This window comes from Salvelinus fontinalis, chromosome 40 (assembly GCF_029448725.1).
Source record: "Salvelinus fontinalis isolate EN_2023a chromosome 40, ASM2944872v1, whole genome shotgun sequence".
Lineage (NCBI taxonomy): Eukaryota > Metazoa > Chordata > Actinopteri > Salmoniformes > Salmonidae > Salvelinus > Salvelinus fontinalis.
The window spans coordinates 10,643,150-10,658,097 of record NC_074704.1 but is presented as its reverse complement, the minus strand read 5'-3'; the positions used below and the strand labels follow the sequence as shown (position 1 = coordinate 10,658,097).

The 14,948-nt window shown below is 47.9% G+C and overlaps 1 protein-coding gene across 6 annotated transcripts in view; it reads left to right on the top strand.

Moving 5' to 3' along the window:
* grin2bb (glutamate receptor, ionotropic, N-methyl D-aspartate 2B, genome duplicate b) overlaps positions 1 to 14,948 on the top strand; it is a 139,391-nt gene that overhangs the window by 109,267 nt on the left and 15,176 nt on the right. For all 6 annotated transcript variants that reach the window (XM_055906647.1, XM_055906646.1, XM_055906645.1 and 3 more), the window contains 6 exons: positions 3,376 to 3,544; positions 4,886 to 5,039; positions 6,641 to 6,766; positions 8,748 to 8,977; positions 9,206 to 9,366; positions 11,037 to 11,224. In XM_055906647.1, the coding sequence (XP_055762622.1) occupies positions 3,376 to 3,544; positions 4,886 to 5,039; positions 6,641 to 6,766; positions 8,748 to 8,977; positions 9,206 to 9,366; positions 11,037 to 11,224 (1,028 nt within the window). The remainder of the gene's footprint in view (positions 1 to 3,375; positions 3,545 to 4,885; positions 5,040 to 6,640; positions 6,767 to 8,747; positions 8,978 to 9,205; positions 9,367 to 11,036; positions 11,225 to 14,948) is intronic.

Sequence of the window (14,948 nt, the reverse complement as noted above, 5' to 3'; positions counted from 1 at the left end):
ATTCTGATCGTCCTGTACCTGTCCCCCTTTATTCTGATCATCCTGTACCTGTCATCCTCTCTTCTGATCATCATGTACCTGTCTTCCTCTCTTCTGATCATCCTGTACCTGTCCTCCTCTCTTCTGATCATCCTGTACCTGTCCTCCTCTCTTCTGATCATCCTCTACCTGTTCCCCTCTCTTCTGATCGTCCTGTACCTGTCCTCCTCTCTTCTGATCATCATGTACCTGTCTCCCTCTCTTCTGATCATCCTGTACCTGTCCTCCTCTCTTCTGATCATCCTGTACCTGTCCCCCTCTCTTCTGATCATCCTGTACCTGTCCTCCTCTCTTCTGATCATCCTGTACCTGTCCTCTCTTCTGATCATCCTCTACCTGTTCCCCTCTCTTCTGATCATCCTGTACCTGTCCCCCTCTCTTCTGATCATCCTGTACCTGTCCTCCTCTCTTCTGATCATCCTGTACCTGTCCTCCTCTATTCTGATCGTCCTGTACCTGTCCTCCTCTCTTCTGATCATCATGTACCTGTCTCCCTCTCTTCTGATCATCCTGTACCTGTCCTCCTCTCTTCTGATCATCGTATACCTGTCCCCCTCTCTTCTGATCATCCTGTACCTGTCCTCCTCTCTTCTGATCATCCTGTACCTGTCCTCCTCTCTTCTGATCATCCTGTACCTGTCCTCCTCTCTTCTGATCATCCTGTACTAGTCCTCCTCTCTTCTGATCATCATGTACCTGTCCTCCTCTCTTCTGATCATCCTGTACCTGTCCCCCTCTCTTCTGATCATCCTGTACCTATCCCCCTCTCTTCTGATTATCCTGTACCTGTCCTCCTCTCTTCTGATCATCCTGTACCTGTCCTCCTCTCTTCTGATCATCCTGTACCTGTCCTCCTCTCTTCTGATCATCCTGTACCTGTCCCCCTCTCTTCTGATCATCCTGTACCTGTCCCCCTTTATTCTGATCATCCTGTACCTGTCATCCTCTCTTCTGATCATCATGTACCTGTCCTCCTCTCTTCTGATCATCCTGTACCTGTCCCCCTCTCTTCTGATTATCCTGTACCTGTCCTCCTCTCTTCTGATCATCCTGTACCTGTCCTCTCTTCTGATCATCCTCTACCTGTTCCCCTCTCTTCTGATCGTCCTGTAGCTGTCATCCTCTCTTCTGATCATCATGTACCTGTCTCCCTCTCTTCTGATCATCATGTACCTGTCCTCCTCTCTTCTGATCATCCTGTACCTGTCCCCCTTTATTCTGATCATCCTGTACCTGTCCCCCTTTATTCTGATCATCCTGTACCTGTCCCCCTTTATTCTGATCATCCTGTACCTGTCATCCTCTCTTCTGATCATCATGTACCTGTCTTCCTCTCTTCTGATCATCCTGTACCTGTCCTCCTCTCTTCTGATCATCCTGTACCTGTCCTCCTCTCTTCTGATCATCCTCTACCTGTTCCCCTCTCTTCTGATCGTCCTGTACCTGTCCTCCTCTCTTCTGGTCATCATGTACCTGTCTCCCTCTCTTCTGATCATCCTGTACCTGTCCTCCTCTCTTCTGATCATCCTGTACCTGTCCCCCTCTCTTCTGATCATCCTGTACCTGTCCTCCTCTCTTCTGATCATCCTGTACCTGTCCTCTCTTCTGATCATCCTCTACCTGTTCCCCTCTCTTCTGATCATCCTGTACCTGTCCCCCTCTCTTCTGATCATCCTGTACCTGTCCTCCTCTCTTCTGATCATCCTGTACCTGTCCTCCTCTCTTCTGATCATCATGTACCTGTCCCCCCTCTCTTCTGATCATCCTGTACCTGTCCTCCTCTCTTCTGATCATCCTGTACTAGTCCTCCTCTCTTCTGATCATCCTGTACCTGTCCTCCTCTATTCTGATCGTCCTGTACCTGTCCTCCTCTCTTCTGATCATCATGTACCTGTCTCCCTCTCTTCTGATCATCCTGTACCTGTCCTCCTCTCTTCTGATCATCCTATACCTGTCCCCCTCTCTTCTGATCATCCTGTACCTGTCCTCCTCTCTTCTGATCATCCTGTACCTGTCCTCCTCTCTTCTGATCATCCTGTACCTGTCCTCCTCTCTTCTGATCATCATATACCTGTCCCCCCTCTCTTCTGATCATCCTGTACCTGTACCCCCTCTCTTCTGATCATCCTGTACCTGTCCTCCTCTCTTCTGATCATCCTGTACCTGTCCCCCCTCTCTTCTGATCATCCTCTACCTGTTCCCCTCTCTTCTGATCATCCTGTACCTGTCCCCCTCTCTTCTGATCATCCTGTACCTGTCCTCCTCTCTTCTGATCATCCTGTACCTGTCCTCCTCTCTTCTGATCATCATGTACCTGTCCCCCCTCTCTTCTGATCATCCTGTACCTGTCCTCCTCTCTTCTGATCATCCTGTACTAGTCCTCCTCTCTTCTGATCATCCTGTACCTGTCCTCCTCTATTCTGATCGTCCTGTACCTGTCCTCCTCTCTTCTGATCATCATGTACCTGTCTCCCTCTCTTCTGATCATCCTGTACCTGTCCTCCTCTCTTCTGATCATCCTATACCTGTCCCCCTCTCTTCTGATCATCCTGTGCCTGTCCTCCTCTCTTCTGATCATCCTGTACCTGTCCTCCTCTCTTCTGATCATCCTGTACCTGTCCTCCTCTCTTCTGATCATCATATACCTGTCCCCCCTCTCTTCTGATCATCCTGTACCTGTCCCCCCTCTCTTCTGATCATCCTGTACCTGTCCTCCTCTCTTCTGATCATCCTGTACCTGTCCCCCCTCTCTTCTGATCATCCTGTACCTGTCCCTCCTCTCTTCTGATCATCATGTACCTGTCCCTCCTTTCTTCTCAGCATCCAGTACCTGTCCCCCCCTCTTCTACCGCTCTTTGATTGGCCCCAATTATTTTTGCCCTTTGACCCTCCTGGTCATTGATGTCTACCTGTGCCCCATTATCCTCATTTTTCTCTCTCTTTCTCTTTCTTATCTTTCCTCTCTTTCTCTTGCTCTTCCTCTCGCTCTTATCCTTTTATTTCTCTCTCTGTGTCTCACTCTTTATCTCTCTTTCTCTGTCATTCTCCCTCTCCCTCCCTATCTCTCTTATCCTCCTCCTTCTGTCTTTTCCTCCTTCTATTTCAATTGTCAATTTAAGGGTCTTTATTGGCATGGGAAACACATGTTAACATTTCCAAAGCAACTGAAATAGATAATAAACAAAAGTGAAATAAACAATAAAAAAATGACAGTAAACATTACACTCACAAAAGTTCTAAAATAATGAAGACATTTCAAATGTCATATTATGTCTATATGCAGTGTTGTAGAAAAAGTACAAAAGGGAAAGTATGTTTAAAAAATCTCTCTCACAGCAACCAGACGGTACCTGGCCAGTACACCAAGCGCTGCTGTAAAGGTTTCTGCATCGACATCCTGAAAAAGATCGCCAAGCAGGTCAAGTTCACCTATGACCTCTACCTGGTCACCAACGGAAAGCACGGCAAGAAGATCAACGGCACCTGGAATGGAATGGTCGGGGAGGTGGGAGTTTGTCCGTTCTTTCTCACTGACTCTCTTTGGCCGTTCTTTTCTTCTTCTTTTTTTCTGTTTTGGCGTTCTTACTCTTCCAGATCTGGGTTCGAATAGTACTTGAAATGTGTTCAAATACTTTGACTGTTTGATTGATTGAGCCTGCCTGAAGTGCTAGGAGGGCGGGGTTTGCACCTGTGGGACTATTCTATTGCTTCTATCGCACCAGACAAGCTCAATTGAGCGCAGCACAAAGTAGTTTGACAGACGATGAATACAATTTGAACCCAGCAGGTCTGATTTGACTGCCTCTATATCCTAGCCTGCGGGGGGCTTTGATCCGCTCATTTCAAGTCTGGGAGAGAAGGAGAGGAGGCTCTTCATCAGACTCAGAGAGGGAGAGTTAGCAGCGGGAAGAGCCTCAGGGAAAGCCCCTACCTCGCCGGCATTAATTCCCATATTAAATCACACAGCACGTGTTAGATACAGCACTGTACTACATCCTTTATGAAACGATGTCCAAGTTAAACGATCACGGGTGGGAAGAAGACATGTGTAGCCTTGCCTGACAACTGATAACTGTTGTATTTGTATATCAGGGACAGAGATGCTGTGGAATGGATTCATCTGGCGTTATAAAACCTTGACTGGATTCTGTAGTAAAACGACAGGGAGATGTGTCAACGTAGGCACACCCGGCTTATGCAAATGCACAGGCATGCATGTTCTCATCATCTAAGTACGCAGCTAATGATTTCATTTAGATAGGAGAGAAGGAGGGAGCCAAAGATAAATGAGAGAGAGAAATGGGCCACAAACAAATGAAAAACATCAGGAGGAGGAGGGAGAGAAGAGGGAGAGAGCAGAGGGGAGGGAAGAATTCATGCTCACTCTGCTATGTGTTTACCCTGTTAACACAGCCTGTTGTGGCCCACTATTATACACTGCCCAAGGCCTCAGGTATTAACAGCTAAATATACCTGTAGAGACTCAGAGGAGGGAGGGACGGGAGTGAGTGAGGGGAGGGAGGGATTAGGATATAGGGGAGAGAGCAGGGGAGGGAAAGGTTCATGGCAAGAACAGAGATATTTCCAGCTGTAGTAGTGATTCACTATACAGTGTAGTAACCCAGTTTCCTTCTCCTTCATTATTTTTTGCAGTCATGTTTCGTATCAGATCTAAAATGGCAGTGTATGTGAAGGGAAAAGGTGACCTCTCATGGGTATACAGTAGTTTACAGTTGTAGTATAAAGTAGTAACCCAGTTTCCTGCTCCTTCGCTGTTTCTCTTGGTCCTGTTTTGTATCAGATCCAAAATGACCTCCCATTGACCCTGTCTCTCTCATTGACTCAGGTGGAGCAGAAGAAGGCCCACATGGCCGTGGGGTCGCTCACCATCAACGCGGAGAGGTCCGAGGTCATTGACTTCTCCGTGCCCTTCATCGAGACGGGGATTAGTGTCCTGGTCTCCCGTAGCAACGGCACCGTCTCCCCCTCCGCCTTCCTTGGTGAGAATCAGAGTACCACTGGCACCTGGTGTTGATGGAGATGCTTCACATACATATGTCGTGACTTGACTTTAACATTATTCTGAAGACTGTTATTTATCTAATTAGCTAACTATGTTTAATTGTTACTCAATTAAATGATTCATGTAACAATTAACTCATTGGGGTCTGGGGCACCATGAGAGCGGTTCTTTAAAGAGTTACCATCTCCCGAATTAAACTCTAAAAAGGTCTTTACCTATCACATCTATAAACAGTAAACTTATTCATCTTAACCTCATATCATATCATAATTTTGCACAGTCTTAACCTCCTTGCATCTATAAAAACCCGAACCTTACTTATAATTCAGTATTACACAAATTGGTTTAATGATTTATTTTCTAGCTAACTAAATGGTACCACACGATAAACATACACACTCTGCACCAGCTTTTGCCTGGAGACTGAAATACACAAATACACTGAAAACAGATCGCTAGCGGAATGACAACAACATGGATGTCTGTTAAAGAAGAGATGGAGAGAGAGAGGGACAGAGACACTTAACATTGGTACCTTCAGAAACTACTCTCACCTACAGTAACCATATACTTTGCACACAAACCACTGCCCGCTTTGAGTAAGAAACCATGAATGTATTCATGTGAAACGCCTGGGTTCGCCAGGGATCTCTCGGTGAACAGGGCAATCTTGGAAAGGGGATTGGGCCTTTTTGCGGCACACTTGTAAGGCTCTGATTGTCCAAAATGGTTCCAACAAGTCTTCTACTGTTGTCCTTCTTTGTAGTTCTCCGGTGACTTGTCGTCCTGAACAGAACTACAGAGTTGTTTTTCCTTCCATTCACTCTTGAAGATGCTTCTTGAAGATCGGCTAGCCAGCCGTATCGATGGTTTGAGTAGTGTAAGACGATGGCTTGAGTAACAGGATGGTCCTACTTAACTTTACTTAGGAACAGCTAAGTGATTGTCCGGGAGGTGAGTTTATCGTCTCCACCTCGTGTTGAGTTTCAAAGTTCAAACCACTATAAACGCACATCTGCAGCTTCACGCGTTTCTGGCCTCCACGGGTGAAAGGGGGTTTGATTGAAGTTATTCATTGCAAACCTGATCTGACCTATTTGGATTCTCTTGGACAGTCATGACACACACACTCAGTAGGCTACATAACCACACACACAGACATGGTAAATAAGCACGCACGCACGCACAGACAGACAGACAGACAGACAGACAGACAGACAGACAGACAGGCAGGCAGGCAGGCAGGCAGGCAGGCAGGCAGGCAGGCAGACAGACAGACAGACAGACAGGCAGACAGACAGACAGACAGACAGACAGACAGACAGACAGACAGACAGACAGACAGACAGACATGGTAAATAAGCACACACACACACACACACGGTAAATAACCACACACACACACAGACATGGTAAATAAGCACACACGCGCACACACACAGAAATGCCATTACCTACTTGGTCATTGATGAATTTGTTTAATTTACCAGCCTTCGTCTGTCTCCCTCTCGCTCTCTCTCCCTTCCTTCCTCTCTCTCTCTCTCCCTCTCTCTCTCCCTCTCTATCTTCTTCTCTCAGAGCCGTTCAGTGCGGACGTGTGGGTGATGATGTTTGTGATGCTGCTGCTCGTGTCGGCGATTGCTGTGTTTGTGTTTGAGTACTTCAGCCCGGTCGGCTACAACCGCTGCCTGGCAGACGGACGAGGTGAGAGAGAGGACACACACACACACACACACACACACACACACACACACACACACACACACACACACACACACACACACACACACACACACACACAGACACAGACACAGACACACAGACACACAGAGAAAGAGCGAGAGAGAGAACTTGTCAATTGAACACCTTTCTCTTCCCCTCTATCACCAGCCAGGCAGCAGGCGGCAGCCAAGGTTGGGAAATTAAACACATTGAAACATTTCCACTCAATATAAGGAGGACACCTCAGTCACTCCCGCCACACTCTTTAAATGAAACACATATAGTGTGTATCCCAAATGGCACCCAATTCCCCATGTAGTGCCCTTTTCCAGAGCTCAAAGGTCAAAAGTAGTGCACTATATAGGGAATTGGGTGCATTTTTGGACACAGCCATCTAGTCATCAGGACGAACAATAAAATAATAGCTGTTCTTAGATGGAGCTGTAGATTAAAATGAAAACCTATCTAACATCATCATCATTACACAATAACAGAATGCCTTGGGCGTCATTAAGCACGAGTAACAAGTCTCCCTGTACCTAAAGACATCACGTTGTTTCCCAATACACCGACTGGGGTTTGATCCTGGGTCTCCTGTACGACACAAGATTGTGTTAACCCGCCGAGCTAAAGGCTAGGCATTGGCTTGGGGGAGCTAACGCAGGTCTTAAGGTTACTCTTCACATAAACCACCACCATTACACCTCCGTTAAACAGTTTCCACAGGTCCATTGTGTTGAAAACAAATACAGAAAAACAAAAGTTGTGACAGAATGTTTATGACACTACCCACAGAATTGAATAATGTTCCCAACACCCACAACACAAAATCAACGGTTCCGTTTCCACGGCAGCAGCAGGATTCTATTTTACACGGAGCTTCTTTTGTTCACACCCTCCATGGCTCCATATACAATGCAGAGGAACGCATTAACATTCCACCACTCCAGCCCACTCAACATAACATCATAGGAGTTTTATATCCACACTGCTTTTAGTGTTGTTGCTTTATATTGGCGACAGGGGGATAAGTGTTTAGTGATGAGCCAGGCAGGGCAGGGTAATGGTGGGTTATCTACACTGTCTGTTGCTGCTGTATAATGTACTACAATTCACTGTAACCACTGTAGAAAACAGAGAGGGAGAGAGAGATAGGAAGAGAGAGAGAGAAGGAAAAGAGAGAGAGATGTTGGTTCCTCTGCTGTTTACGCGCCCACGGTATCATGATTTAATGACTTCCAATACAGGTTATGTAAGCCGTGTGAAGCGCACATGCACACACAAACACACACGCACATGCACACGCACACACCGTGTTGTATTGTATTGCTTGTTGCTGCAGCTGTAGCATAATTGTAGCCTTTTGGACACCAATCCACCCCCACCTTCACCCTCCTTCTCTCGCTCTCTCTTTCTCCCTCTCTATCTCTACCCTTCTCTCGCTCCCTCCTTCACACTCTCTCTCCCTCCTTCACTCTCTCGCTCTCCCTCTCTCTCTCTCTCCCTCCCTCTCTCTCTCTCTCTCCATCCTTCACTCTATCTCTCTCTCTCCATCCCTCTCTCTCTCCCTCCCTCTCCATCCCTCTCTGTCCCTCTCTCCAAGCACCCCATGGATGTGGATGCAGATAGCCAGCCAGGGCGTCAGTTCTGATTCTGCTACAGTGGAGCCTGGTATAGCAGGAGCCAACTGGCTTTACGTCCCAATACTTCCCAACAGGATGTCTCTCCTCTCCTTTTGTTCATGATCCTTGGCAGACAGAAGGACAAGTGTCCACCATGTTGCTTTCACCAATAACATAAACTACCTCAGATCAATGGCCCCATAACAAAAAGCCAACATCAGGACTATTAAATGAAGTGCTTTTTAATTGGGAGCATAGCCACCAAACCAATCAACTCCCTTCTCCCTCTTTCCCTCCCTCTCTCTTGACTTCCTCTCCCTATCCCTCTTTTCTTCCCCCAGAGCCCGGTGGCCCCTCCTTCACCATCGGCAAGGCCATCTGGCTGCTGTGGGGCCTGGTTTTCAACAACTCTGTCCCCGTCCAGAACCCTAAAGGCACCACCAGTAAGATCATGGTGTCGGTGTGGGCCTTCTTCGCTGTCATCTTCCTGGCCTCCTACACTGCCAACCTGGCTGCCTTCATGATCCAGGAGGAGTATGTGGATCAGGTGTCGGGCCTCAGCGACAATAAGGTGTGTGTGTGCGTGTGTGTGTGTGTCTTCACCTGCCTGTATGTGCCCAGCGTTGCATATGTTTTCCAAGCAGATTCATTTCCGGTTAGTCCAGAAGCATAATGCATTAGGAGCATTTGATGGAACCCGGTGCCTTGTCCACCTCACCACACCAACCCCTGCTATTTTCTCTCCTTTTCTCTTCTCTTCCGGACCCCCCCCCCCCCCCCCCCCCCCCCACACACACAGTTCCAAAAACCCAACGCCTTCTCCCCGCCATTCCGTTTCGGAACGGTGCCCAACGGAAGCACGGAACGGAACATCCGCAACAATTACCCGGAGATGCACCAGTATATGACCAGCTTCCACCAGAAAAACGTGGACGAGGCCCTGGCAAGCCTCAAGGGAGGGTGAGAGAAGGAGAGGGAGGGGAAGAGGGAGGGAGAAGAGGGGAGGATGGGTGGAGGGTTAGGGAGAGGAGAGAGGGATGGATGGATGGATGGAGGGGAGGGAGGGAGAGGAAGAGGGAGGGAGAAGAGGGGAGGATGGGTGGAGGGTTAGGGAGAGGAGAGAGAGAGAGGGATGGAGGGGAGGGGAGGGAGGGTCAGGGAGAGGGAGGGATGGATGGAGAACGGGTGAGGGAGAGGAGAGAGGGATGGATGGATGGAGGGGAGGGAGGGAGGGAGTGTGGGTGGGAAGCTAGCAGAGCTGCTGCTGTTGCTTGCTGCTGCCTGCCACAGCTCCTTAGCTCAGAATAGCAGCAAGCAACAGCCTGGTGGTTGTTGGTGGAGGCTGAGAGCTGATCTGATGTGATGGTCTCCTCCCTTCTTCCTTTCCAGGAATTAAAAATGCAGAGTGCGGGTTAGAACATTAGAGCTTCATATAGCCATCTGTGGGTTTCTCTTCTTTTGGCTTGGTTGGGAGGGAGCTGGTTGAACTGCTAGCTAGCCATTGGTATTGTAAGATGGTATGTCTGCAGGGGTGTGCATCACTAACATGCTGTAGCCATGGGGAGTTGATGAGTTGTGGGTTTGTCGCCTAAACCTGTCATAGGTCACTTACTTAATATAAACGTAACATGTGAAGTGCTGGTCCGATGTTTCATGAGCTGAAATAAAAGATCCCAGAGTTGCTCCGTAGGCACAAAAACCTTATTTCTCTCATATTTTGTGCACAAATGTGTTAACATCCCTGTTAGTGAGCATTTCTCCTTTGCCAAGATAATCCATCCACCTGACAGATGTGACATATCAAGAAGCTGATTAAACAGCATGATCATTACACAGGTGCACCTTGTGCTGGGCACAATAAAAAGCCACTCTATAATGTGCAGTTTTAATCACACAACACAATTCCACAGATGTCTCAAGTTTTGAGGGAGTGTGCAATTGGCATGCCGACTGCAGGAATGTCCACCAGAGCTGTTGCCAGATAATTAAATGTTAATTTCTCTACCATAAACTGCCTCCAACAACGTTTTAGAGAATTTGACAGTACATCCAACTGGCCTCACAACCGCAGACCCTGTGTATGACGCTATGTGGGCGAGCAGTTTGCTGATGTCCACGTTGTGAACAGAGTGCCCCATGGTGGCGGTGGGAATATGGTATGGATAATGAACACAGTTGCATTTTATCAATGGCAATTTGAATGCACAGAAATACCGTGACGAGATCCTGAGGCCCATTGTGAGGCCCATTTTTTAAAAGATAGATCTGTATTCAGATCTGCAGATCTGTATTCCCAGTCATGTGAAATCCATAGATTAGGGACTAATTAATTTATTTTAATTGACTGATTTCCTCATATGAACTGTTGCATGTTGCGTTTATATTTTTGTTCAGTATATCTCTCATTACTAGGCCCTGCAGTTTTTTCCAGACCTTGTGACCTCACCAGGAAAACTCCAGGCCCATGTACAGGCTATAACCAGGGCCCAGAGTTTTACTTGTTCAGTCATACGATCAGGAAACAAACTCCTAACCCTGAAAATAACCAATATCTACAATTACTAACACTTTGCCTGACCAGTACTGACCACTAACTATCCTCCACTATCTCCCTCCCTACTCCTGCTCAGTAAATTGGATGCCTTCATCTACGATGCTGCTGTGTTGAACTACATGGCCGGGAGGGACGAGGGCTGTAAACTGGTGACCATCGGCAGCGGGAAGGTGTTCGCCACCACCGGTTACGGCATCGCCATCCAGAAGGACTCTGGCTGGAAGAGAGCAGTGGACCTGGCCATCCTCATGCTGTTCGGCGATGGTAAAGCTTCAGCTGACATGCGATCGTAGTCCTACAGTAGAATAGAATATTGAATAGTAATTTATTAGTCCATCTGCAGAAACAGAAATTCTTCATCTGCTCCCTCCTCCCCTCCCATTTCCCAAGACAACACACAAACACACAACACACACATTTTGGGTAGGAGCACAGCTTCAGCCGACCACAGAGCAGCACCCCTGCAGCTACACATTTCGCAGCAAGTGTAACAGTATAACTTTAGTACGTCCCCTCGCCCTGACCGCGAACCAGGGACCCTCTGCACACATCAACAACAGTCACCCACGAAGCGTCGTTACCCATCGCTCCACAAAAGCCGCGGCCCTTGCAGGGCAAGGGGAACCACTACTTATAGGTTTCAGAGCAAGTGACGTAACTGATTGAAACGCTATTAGCGCGTACCCGCTAACTAGCTAGCCATTTCAGATCCGTTACACTCACCCCCCTTTCAACCTCCTCCTTTTCCGCAGCAACCAGTGATCCATCAATGTAACAGTATAACTTTAGACCGTCCCCTCGCGTACCCGCTAACTAGCTAGCCATTTCAGATCCGTTACACAAGTGCCTTGCTCAAGGGCACAACGGCAGGAGATGGTACATGGGATCTGAAACCAGCTTCCTTCTGGTTGGTAGTTCATCTCCCACTTGCATTGTCGAATCCCAGGATTCGAACACAGGATGCTGGATACCACAAATTACACTGCTGAGTTTCATTGGCTTAGACGTATTATATATTGTACTCCTAAATGTGTCCTATCTAGAATCTATGGTCCACAGTATGTATAGTAGAAACACTAAGTGGTCTTGAGAAGATACCTGGATGATCACCTCACCTCCTTCAGAGAAACGTTCTATTACACTGAGTGTACAAAACATTAGGAACACCTGCTCTTTCCATGACAAAGACTGTCCAGGTGAATCCAGGTGAAAGCTAAGATCTCTTATTGATGTCACTTGTTAAATACACTTCAAGCAGTGTAGATGAAGGGACAGGTTAAAGAAGGATTTTTAAGCCTTGAGACAATTGAGACATATATTGTGTATGTATGCCTTTCTGAGGGTGAATGGGCAAGACACCGGTTTGAGTGTGTCAAGAACTGCAATGCTGCTGGGTTTTTCATGCTCAACAGTTTCCTGTGTGTATCAAGAATGGTCCCCCACCCAAAGGACATCCAGCGAACTTGACGCAAGTGTGGGAAGCATTGGACTCAACATGGCCCAGCATCCCTGTGGACGAATTGAGGCTCTGCTCAAAGCACAAAAGGGACTCAATATTAGTAAGATGTTCTTAATGTTTAGTACACTCAGTGTTTATACATGGACATGGTCAGTACACACACACACACACACACACACACACACACACACACACACACACACACACACACACACACACACACACACACACACACACACACACACGTCTGGTGGGGTGGAGGTTTGGTGGGGGTGGAGGTCTGGTGGGGGTGGAGGTCTGGTGGGGTGGAGGTCTGGTGGGGTGGAGGTCTGTTGGGGTGAAGGTCTGGTGGGGGTGGAGGCCTGGTGGGGAGGAGGTCTGGTGGGGGTGGAGGTCTGTTGGGGTGAAGGTCTGGTGGGGGTGGAGGTCTGGTGGGGGTGGAGGTCTGGTGGGGGTGGAGGTCTGGTGGGGGTGGAGGTCTGGTGGGGTGGTCTGGTGGGGTGGAGGTCTGGTGGGGGTGGAGGTCTGTTGGAGTGAAGGTCTGGTGGGGGTTTAGGTCTGTTGGAGTGAAGGTCTGGTGGGGGTGGAGGTCTGGTGGGGGTGGAGGTCTGTTGGGGTGAAGGTCTGGTGGGGTGGAGGTCTGGTGGGGGTGGAGGTCTGGTGGGGGTTTAGGTCTGTTGGAGTGAAGGTCTGGTGGGGTGGAGGTCTGGTGGGGGTGGAGGTCTGGTGGGGTGGAGGTCTGGTGGGGTGGAGGTCTGGTGGGAGTATACTGTGGGTCTAGCACATACAGATGTAGGATCTTAATTAGACCAGTATTGTTGTAGCAAAAATAATCCTGCAGAAACAGGATTTGAACGTTTAATTCATAAAGTTGCTTGATCGGTGGTTAGGCTATTAGCTGGACAAAGGTAGGCTACATACAATACTGTTAATATAACCGTGTGTTAGTGCGGGTTTTCAGTGAATTTATGTAAATCAATAAGCTCATTTGCATTTCTTGCAGCACAGGAAAATTCTCAGCAACATAAGAGTGATCAAATTAAGATCCTACATCTGTACATGGAACACATACAGAAGTGAATAGCTTTGATTAAGTAGGACACTTGTAGGACTTCTCCATTGATTCTATTCTACAGGGCTAACGAAAACAAAAACAGCTCAAGTCTTGTGCAAACATATTTCAACCAGGTCTTGTGCAGGGGTAGGTGGAGGAGTATTGAGGTCAACCCGAAGACTGCATGTCCTACATCTGAGAGCTCAAAGTCATCTTGACACAACCTGCTGAGCTTTCTTCACGTTCTTCAGTGTAGCCTACTTTAACAGGAAGTCTTAACAACCAGGCAGGCAAAATGTGCTACTGTCCAGGCAGCGCGTGAGTTAGCACACTGTCAGCTACACAAGCACTAGGCAAGATGGAAATCCCCTTTGGTGAGATACAGACTCTGGTGGCTCACATCAAACAAATCTCACCGGACATGTCCTCCCCAATCTCCCTCCTCTCCCCCTCAGCACCAATTCCAGGGCACGGAGGGGGGGGGGGCTATGGAGACATATTTTAGGGTGGGACTGGCGATCACATGACTGTGTGTGTACTTCCTCCCGGACCCCAAGGACTAGCAGAAGTCCCATGAGGCTGTTGTTTCCCACATCAAGACCAGATAACGAGCGACTTGCATAATCAATGATTAATGAAGGTTATCTGTGACGGGGGATGTGTTGGGGGGACATAACACAACATGACATGTGTTGCACACACCAGGAACCTTGTGAGAATGCTGCATGTGAGAATGCTGTTCATTGACTTCTGTAACTGTACAAGCCTTGGTTTCATGCATGTTACATCAGAAGTTTGTTTTACGCACTGCTTTAGCACACTCCGCCAACCCTGATGTCCTTGCCGTGTCTGAATCCTGGCATAGGAAGGCCTCCAAAAATGCAACTACAACATTTTCCGTCAAGATAGAACTGCCAAAGGGGGAGGAGTTGCAATCTACTGCAGAGATAGCCTCCAAAGTTCTGTCATACTTTCCAGGTCTATGCCCAAACAGTTCGAGCTTCTAATTTTAAAATTAATCTCTCCAGAAATAAGTCTCTCACTGTTGCTGCCTGTTATAGACCCCCCTCAGCTCCCAGCTGTGCCCTGGATACCATATGTGAATTGATTGCCATATATCTTCAGAGTTCGTTCTGTTAGGTGGCCTACACTGGGATATGCTTAACACCCTGGCAGTCCTACAATCTAAGCTAGATGCCTTCAATCTCACACAAATTATCAAGGAACCCACCAAGTACAACCCTAAATCCGTAAACATGGGCACCCTCATAGATATTATCCTGACCAACTTGTCCTCCAAATACACCTCTGCTGTTTTCAATCAGGATCTCAGCGATCACTGCCTCATTGCCTGCATCCGCTATGGGTCTGCGTTCAAACGACCACCCCTCATCACTGTCAAATGCTCCCTAAAACACTTCCCACCGTACCTTCTCCGCTGTGCAATCCGGTTTCCGAGCTGGTCACGGGTGCAC